The sequence below is a fragment of the Pelodiscus sinensis genome, chromosome 24, assembly GCF_049634645.1.
Source record: "Pelodiscus sinensis isolate JC-2024 chromosome 24, ASM4963464v1, whole genome shotgun sequence".
NCBI classification, from domain to species: domain Eukaryota; kingdom Metazoa; phylum Chordata; order Testudines; family Trionychidae; genus Pelodiscus; species Pelodiscus sinensis.
This window is the reverse complement of record NC_134734.1, coordinates 11,215,892-11,224,613: the sequence shown is the minus strand read 5'-3', so window position 1 is coordinate 11,224,613 and position 8,722 is coordinate 11,215,892. Positions and strand designations below refer to the sequence as shown.

Below are 8,722 nucleotides of genomic sequence, written 5' to 3'. Positions count from 1 at the left end.
TTTGATCTGAGGAAGTGGGTCTGGCCCACGAAAGCTCATCATCTAATAAACCATCTTGTTAGTCTTTAAAGTGCTACATTGTCCTGCATTTTGCTTAAAACAGGGGTGAGCAAAAGGCTGCCAGCGGACCGGATCCGGCCGCCAAGCCACCAGATCCGGGCGCAACCCCCTCGCCGGAATCCTCAGGCAGGGATCAGTTCACGTTTTAGAAAGCCAGCTGTTCTCCGCTCCCAGCTGCCTGGGGAGGGAGGGGGGAGACGTCTCCTGCTGTTCCCGCCCCCCAGCAAAATCTCTTAGTTGCTATTGTCCAATCTCTCAGTTTCCGGCCAATAGGAGCCAAGAATTTTTGCTGGGAGTAGGGGCAGTGTAGGAAGCCTTCTCGTCCCCCTCCCCTGCCTCTTATGCTCAGTGTGGAGCCACATGGAGCAGCTATTTCCAAGGTTTAGAAATCATCAGAAGGCGTATGTATGTGCAACAAATCTGAATACTGACTAGCTCATCCTACCTTTAATAAGAGATTCTCTGCCCGGCTCCTGGTGCTCTGCTACAGGTTGATTCACTAAGCACTAGGCAGTGGTGCAGCTCACAGGAGGGCTACGTCTAGACTGGCATGATTTTCCGCAAATGCTTTTAACGGAAAAGTTTTTCCGTTAAAAGCATTTGTGGAAAAGAGTGTTTAGATTGGCATGTATGCTTTTCTGCAAAAGCACTTTTTGCGGAAAAGCGTCCGTGCCAATCTAGACGTGGTTTTGCACAAGAAAGCCCCGATTGCCATTTTCGTAATCGGGGCTTTTTTGCACAAAACAATACCGCGTTGTCTACACTGGCCCTCTTGCGCAAAAACCTTGCCAGTCTAGACGCAGCCGAGCTGTCTGGAGGCAGGCCTCCCTTGATACTGTGCATTTGGGAATCACTCCCACAGAAGGCCAAGATGAGGAACATCCAGCAACTTCACCCACCCTTCCTTCTCTGAATACAGCACACCCCCAACTAACCCTTCCCCAGAACACAAACACCTGCTTACTACACAAAACCCTCCCTTGAGCCTGCACCTCTGGACCCCAGTTAATTTGTTACAATAGCTTACCCTCCAAAGAGAATTTGGCAGCTAATCGACACGGGTTTTGTCTCCCAGCTTTATTCATCCCTTCAGGATGGCTACGTCTACACTGGCATGATTTTCCGCAAATGCTTTTAACGGAAAACTTTTCCGTTAAAAGCATTTGCGGAAAAGAGCATCTAGATTGGCAGGACGCTTTTCCGCAAAAGCACTTTTTGTGGAAAAGCATCCGTGGCCAATCTAGATGCGGTTTTGCGCAAAAAAGCCCTGATTGCCATTTTAGCCATCGGGGCTTTTTGGCGCAAAACAGTACTGTGCTGTTTACACTGGCCCTCTTGCACAAATGATTTGCGCAAGAGGGCTTTTGCCCGAACGGGAGCAGCACAGTATTTCCGCAAGAACACTGACAATCTTACATGAGATCATCAGTTTTCTTGCGGAAATTCAAGCATCCAGTGTAGACAGCTGGCAAGTTTTTCCGCAAAATCATCTTGCCAGTCTAGACACAGCCGATATGTGTTACTCCTTAGGTAGGCCAAAGCCCGGGCAATCTTTTCCTCAATTTTCACTGAGAATAGATAAGAGACCATGTGTATGTAAGGTAAACACATCTTTTGAATGAGTGACATCACCTGTTATATTTAAAAATTATACAATCCTAGTAAGTGAGGATAGAAAACAGTATAAGAAGAATTCTAGTTGGGAACAAAAACACAACACCTGGCATAATGACAATAGTGCATATATTGAGTAATACATAGAAAACATATATGGAAACCCTCTTCTTACCTTTGTTATCTGCCATGCTCATGTTTGTGACAGTGAGTTCCTTTGCTAGTCAAGGTCTTTTAAATAATCTGAAATACACAAAGACATATTACCCATACATTTATGTTTCATTATATTAACAGCCATTCAAACACTTTAAAAAGAAAAAGACAGCTTTTTCTGCACTATATGTGAAACTTGTAGCAATTATTTGTTGGTGGTTTCGGGGTCATAGGGTTACAGCCGCATTTACATGAAGATGTATACCTTACATACTCAGTACCATCATCATGATTAATGAATCCATGTAAAGTGGTGGGATTTTATTGTTATTGTGTTTTAGATAACTGAACACTAGATCGTGCAAGTGGATTTTATTATATTATTGTGTTTTAGATAACTGAACACTAGATTGTGCAAGCGGATAAAAAAACGCCCTTACCTGGTGGGTAATTTAATGGCCTCTGTCCAGGAAACAGGGGCTTGCTCCTTTTGGCCGTGGATTGTCTAATTGGTGCAATGAAGGGGGCCGCCACAGGGGAGGAGAAGGGGGCAGGGAGTGTATGTCACTGCCCCATCCCTTCTTCCCTTCCCGCTGTGGCACCCAGCTGAGCGCGCAGCACTCAGCAGAGCGCCACAGCAGGAGGGAAAGGGGGGCAGTGACGTACACGGCCCCACCCCCTGGCAATGTATGTCAGCGCCCCGCCCCACTTCCCCTCTCTCCTTGGTGGCTCGGCTGAGCGCTGCACCACTCAGCTGGGCCGCAGCGGGGGAGCAAGCCACGGAGGGAGGGGAAGCGGGTTGGGGCGCTGACATACACGGCCAGGGGGCATGACCATGTACGTCAGCGTTACAGACTCACAGACACTGGGCTACTATATATATGATACTCAGAGATGTCCACCCCAATATACATGGTCATAAATTGTCCTCTAACACTATGTCTAAACTACATTCCGCTTCCGAAAGAGGAATGCCTGACTGAAAGTGCAAATGAAGTGGTGATTTAAATATCCTACGCTTCATTTGCATATTTGCATCCCATCAGTGTTTTGAAAAAGGGGTTTTCTAAAGTGAAACCGCAGTCTAGACCATGGTTTTTGAAAAAAACCCACTTTTTTTAAAGAACCCGTATTCCTGAAAAAATGAGGAGTATGGGTTCTTTTGAAAAAGGGGAGGGTCGGCGAGCTGCAAGCTGCAGGTGTGGGTGCAGGAGCTGCAATTCTTTCTTTGAAGAGCCGCATGCGGCTCGCGAGTCGCAGGTTGGCCACCCCTGGGCTAGCACACACTGAGTCGGGGGCTGTGACATGGATACAAACAAACAGAAGTATTGATCTAATTTGAAAAGCTTTATTAGTATAAACTGATCTCTAAAAACAAACTTTTTTTTGGTGGTAGTTTCAAGATGTTTTCCAAAACAAGCATTTTTCCTTCTGCACAGATAGTGAACCAACTTTTTTTTTCCCCACCACAGATATGATACGCACAAGTTTTGAATTTTGGATAACTTAGCCACGGAATACATGAACTTGGAATTCTTAGTGAATGATGTCCTTTTTCAAAACACAGCAGTTTTATCCACAGATGGTGGGGATGCTATAATGCCACACAGTCATTGTAGGAGGCTGAACTTGGACCCCCATGCCTCAAACATACGGTGGCCCATCCCCAGCCAGGCCTCCAGTTCACCTGCACCTACAGATTTTTCAAAGAAGATTTTACGAAACAATAAACAGGGGCAGGTGACTGAGATCTGAAACCAGGGACTGTTCATGATTTGTAAAAAATGTCTTGGGAAATTAATGAGCTGGCTTTATAAAAAAAGATATGGATACACAGAGGACAAGTCCAGACTGTGAAAGATCTTTTAGAATGGAAAGGTGTTAATTGATGATTCTAAAGGAGTCCATATTCACAATGCTTTTTCACTACTTACAATAAAGAAATCCATCACACCTTGTGTTTAGCAGACAGGCGTCTGATTGAGCACTAAAGACCTGGCATTACAAGTTCCCATACACAGTATCCCAACTGTGCATTGGTGAAAATTTCCAATGACTACATATTCAATGAAGGATTCCAAAGTTAGTTTCTTCACAACAAACAACAGAAACTACTCAGAGAGGAGGAATGTGGCACCTTTTTCACTCAACCATGAGACAGGCACATCCACACCCAAAGCTTGTGAATAATTTGTATGTTTCAGAGTGGTAGCCCAGTGTTCCTGTAACAGCCCTATGAATAAAAAAAAGAGAATGTGTGGCTAAGCCCATCAACAAGAATGGAGGCTGTGCTATTCATTGCACCAACTGTCTTATTGCCTGGCCTTCGTGCAGGTGCAAGGAGCTCCTTCCATGGGCTTTGGAGAAGATGGTGGCTGAACTTGGGGAGCTAAGGAAGGCAGACAGGTTTACAGATGAGTGGGAAGGGGGTGGAGGTTCAGGGTCTAAGATGGTGTTGGTGTGCAGGGTCTGTGCAGGATGGGACAGGGGTCTGATTACCTGGGACACTTCCCAGAATTATGCCAAAGAATATATATTAGAGATGTAAGCGGTGGTTAAACTGTAAGCATGTAACTGTAAAAAAGCCTACTGGTTAGACACCTACATGCTTTGCAAACTGTGCAGCTTTATACTGAAGAGCCCTCTGCACATCTGCCTGCCCTGGAGCAGGGTTCAGGAGCTGCAAGCTGGTGAGCGCTAGGAGTGCCCTATAAGTGCACACTGGCTCATCAATGTGGGCGCTGCAACTGATACTGGGTCCACTGCAGGCTATGCAGATGAACTTTATGCCACAGAGCACACAGCGCAGGATGCAGCCCAGGCCAGTCAGGGTCCCCTGCCTCCTGCAGCAGGACAAAATGGGCTGGTGCTCCAGCGATGTGTAGAAGAGGGGGCAAGAAGCCTTGGAGACACTCCACTACGTGACTAGAGCACCAGTGATGAGTTGCCTTGTTACAGGGGAAAGGAGGGAGTCCAAAGCATCACAGTCTACAGGCAATTGTTTCTCAATCCCTGCCTTAGAGGGACCTTATAATTCAATTAGCCATGTTCAGTATTTTGGAAAACCATAGTTATAGGATTTTTCCTAGAATTGGCCTGCTACTTAGAGATCTGGGTGCAGGTAGGCAAGGGGTCATTAGCGTCAGGAGCAGGGATTTGCCATCAGGCAGTGCTTTCATGCTTTTTGTGTCTGTGACAGTGTGAAGCAACACCGCAGTGGACAAAAGTCCCCAGAGTACGGGGGAGGAGGGCCGAGCGTTGGGCACCCTCCCGAGATGGCGGCAGGGGAAACCGCCATAAGCTCCCGAAAGGCTCTTACCGAGGCTGGCGCACCTGCAGGATGCGCAGGAGCACCTACCAGCCAGGGGCCAGGAAAGGGAGGGGAGAGGAGTCTGGAGGACGCTGGTGCATGCACCTCCTAAAGGGCGAGACTGTTGCTGGCGTCTACACTGCTGCATCGAGCAATGGCCCAATGGGAAGGGGGTGGGACGAGGGCAGCTGGGGAAATGGAAGGGCGTGAGCAGGAGGGAAAGGACTATAAGATGAGCCCTCCTGATGAGGTGGGGAGAAGACGAGAGGAGGAAGGAGCAGGAGCAAGAAGGTAACCCCGAAGAGTGCTGTCCAGTAACTGTGCCCAGAAAGCCCCTTTTTTACCTTTGGGAGGAAGGGCAGGCGAGTGAGGAGGAGTTGAGGAAGTGAACCAGGGTGGGCAGTTAGGAGCTCACAGCTTACAGGGAACATTTCTTCCTACCCACCTTCACTCCTGGCAATAGATGGTTCACTGATCTCACTGCCCCCTGTGTGTTTGGAAGGGATGTGGAGGCAGAAATGATCCCTGCCTCTCTGCCCTGTGGGGAAGAGTTTGGGGGAATTCAGTGCCCGATTTAGTTCCCCCCTCTCTCTCCAGCATTTATTTGGGTGTGCTGGCCTTGCTTCTGAGGTTTCTCTCTCTGTTCCAGCAGATGCTAAGATGGGGAGTGAGAATCAGGAGCTGAAGCCTCAGCAGGAAGATGCCGAGCGAGTGGAGCAACATAGGGGATTAGCACAAGGCTCCAAAGGGAATGTGTCCAGGAGTCTTGAGCAGGGAAAACTTTGTGAGAGTCTGCACAGGCCAGAGAGGCTGCAGGGAAACCAGTCAGGTGAAAAAGTGGGCAAATCCATGAATTGTCAAGGGATTCACAAGGACCTTGAGGAAACCACAACCCAGCAGAGACTCCCCACAGGAGAGAGAAAAATGTGCACTGAGTGTGGGAAAAACTTCAGTTGCCACTTGGGCCTTATTCAACATCAGAGAATTCACACAGGGGAGAGGCCCTACGGATGCAGGGAGTGCGAGGAAACCTTTGTTCGGAACTCGCACCTCATTACGCATCAGAGAATCCACACGGGGGAGCGACCCTACGAATGCTGTGAGTGCGGAAAAAGCTTCAGTGACAGCTCAGCGCTTGTGATGTATCAGAGAACCCATACAAGAGAGATGCCCTACGAGTGCCAGGAGTGCAGGAAAACCTTCACTCAGCGTTCCAACCTGATTATGCACCAGCGCATTCATACGGGAGAGAGACCCTACGAATGCTATCAGTGCGAGAAAACCTTTGCTTGGCAGTCAAACCTGATTAGACATCAGAGGATCTATACAGGTGAAGGTCCCTATATATGTGCCGAGTGTGGGAAAACATTCCATCAGAGCTCAGCCCTTGTTTATCATCGGAGAGTCTGCAAGGGCGATAAACACTATGAAAACCATGTCTAGGGCTGGCAAAAGACTTTTTTTTTTATGGTCCTCGAAGACTTTTGTTAATTCCCACAAAGTGACTGTTAGGGTTGTTTGCCCCTTTTGTTCACTATGTTCACTTAGCTGTCCTAGGGGAGTTGCCTGCTTTTTCCTTTTGTAGCTTGCCCTTCTCTGGGGTGAATCCTGCAGTCCTGTCTATCATCTCCATTATCCTTCAAGTCTTGGGAGTATGTGCACGTGCCATCTACCAGATACATCCATCAGCCCCATATGGGAGAGAGAGGAGTGACCTCAACTAGCTAAATCTACCCAGCAAGGCTGTGAACAACTAGTCAACTATCTGATAAGCAGATGCTTATTGGATAGTCGACACACTAGTTGATTAGTCGCTTCCCTACCCTTGCTGCCTTTATCAGAAAAAGGCAGCAATGGGAGGGGGCGGGGAGAGGAAGAGGTGCTTCAAAGCGATAGCACTGTGTGGAGCCCGGGGTCTGCCACTTTGAAATACCATGTGCAGCCCGGGGCCAGCTGAAGACTGGACTCCCAGCTGGCCCTGGTTTGCATACAGTGTTTCAAAACAGCAGCGCTGCATGGAACCCGGGATCATCGGGGGAGATCCCAGCTGACCCCGGGCTCCATGCGGCGCTGCCGCTTTGAAATGCCATGGGGAGCACAAGGCTGGCAAGGGATTGCTTGAGTTCTCCACTGGCCTCGTGCTCCCTGCAGCACTTGCACCTTTGAAGTGTGACAACAGCCCTGCGGCTCTTGCTACACTTCAAAGGCGGAGGCTCCCTATCGACTAGTCAATGCAAATTGCATTACTATTTGATTAGCCAATTAATCTAAATTTAACACCCCTACCATCCAGGCCTCATGTCTTCTAGGATTTTCAATGGACTTAGCTAGCTTGAGTTAGCTATTGTGATGTAAAACCCACACTTATTCTTGCCATGAAGACACAGCCCATGTACAGTGCGTGGGTGTTGGTTGATTCCTGCCCTGATCTTATGTCTTGAGTGTGTGCTCAGAGTAAATGACATTATGGGAGTATAAAATTGGTTGAGATGCATCACTCATTCAATTGGAACTTGCATGGGGCGGGAGAGGTTAATAGGTGAAGAAAAGTCAATGGGTTATTAAACTTTCTAGAGTTAGGGGCCTATTCGATTGGTTTAAGCCTTTGTTGGAGTAGTTGTGCTAAAGGTATTCAGCAAAAAGGGAGCAGGCTTTTGGAGATAAGTCCTGGCCAGATATTTTGTCCATTTTGGGAGACAAACGAGTGACTGCAAATGGGGATAGCACCCCACTGGATTCTGCAAGCTAGGAAACTGAATGTTAATGTTGCCCCCACAATCTTAACTCTGCCCTCTTTCAGCCCTTCACCATGTTCCCCTGAAAGACAAACCCATCTTTATTCTGCCAACAGTGAAAGATACAAACTCCATTTACAACCCTTTGAACTGGACCCCTCAGGAAAGTCTCGTTCTTCTTTGAGTGATTGCACTTGTCCCATTGGACTTCCTTGGTGCCCTAATTTATCTGTGGGAGGGATTACATAGTCATAAAAGATTATTTAATGGAACCAGAGATTATATAAATAACTGGTTGTCCAAAAAAATTAAAAACGGTAACAGATTTTATTTAAACTGGAGGAAATCAAACTGGATTCCACCAGCCTATGATAATGTTAAATAGATGAGGAAAGTAAATCAGTAAGAAAAAACACACTGTTTGAACACGTAACATTAGAGAGAATGTTATACGTATACCTTATGAAGTGTTTTAAATAAATATAATGCTCTCTCTAAAGATATACATCTACAGTAAAAGCTAGATTATCTAACATACTCGTGTAATGGGTAGGGCCAATTAGTCAAATATTCTGGTTAAGAAATAACCAGAATAAGTGCAAGAGGGGGTGAGTGCTCTGGCTGGGGGTGCAGGCTCCAGAGTGGGACCAGAGATGAGGGCTTTGGGATGCAGGAGGGGGCTCTGGGCTGGGGATGGAAGAGGTTTTGGGGTACCAGATCTGGGTAGCTCTTATAGCTGGGCAGCTCCCTGCAAGCAAGAGACAATGACTCTACTAATCTTAGACAGAGGTGCAGCCAGGTGGCTCTGTGTGTTGCCTTTGCCCAGAGGCCCTATCTCTGTAGCTCC

The 8,722-nt window shown here is 47.4% G+C and overlaps 1 protein-coding gene across 1 annotated transcript in view; it reads left to right on the top strand.

The window, feature by feature from the left end:
* The window catches only part of LOC102455175 (uncharacterized), an 85,138-nt gene that overhangs the window by 43,197 nt on the left and 33,219 nt on the right, over nucleotides 1-8,722 (top strand). The window contains exon 7 of the mRNA XM_075907143.1: nucleotides 6,057-6,548. Coding sequence (XP_075763258.1) covers nucleotides 6,057-6,548 — 492 coding nt within the window. The remainder of the gene's footprint in view (nucleotides 1-6,056; nucleotides 6,549-8,722) is intronic.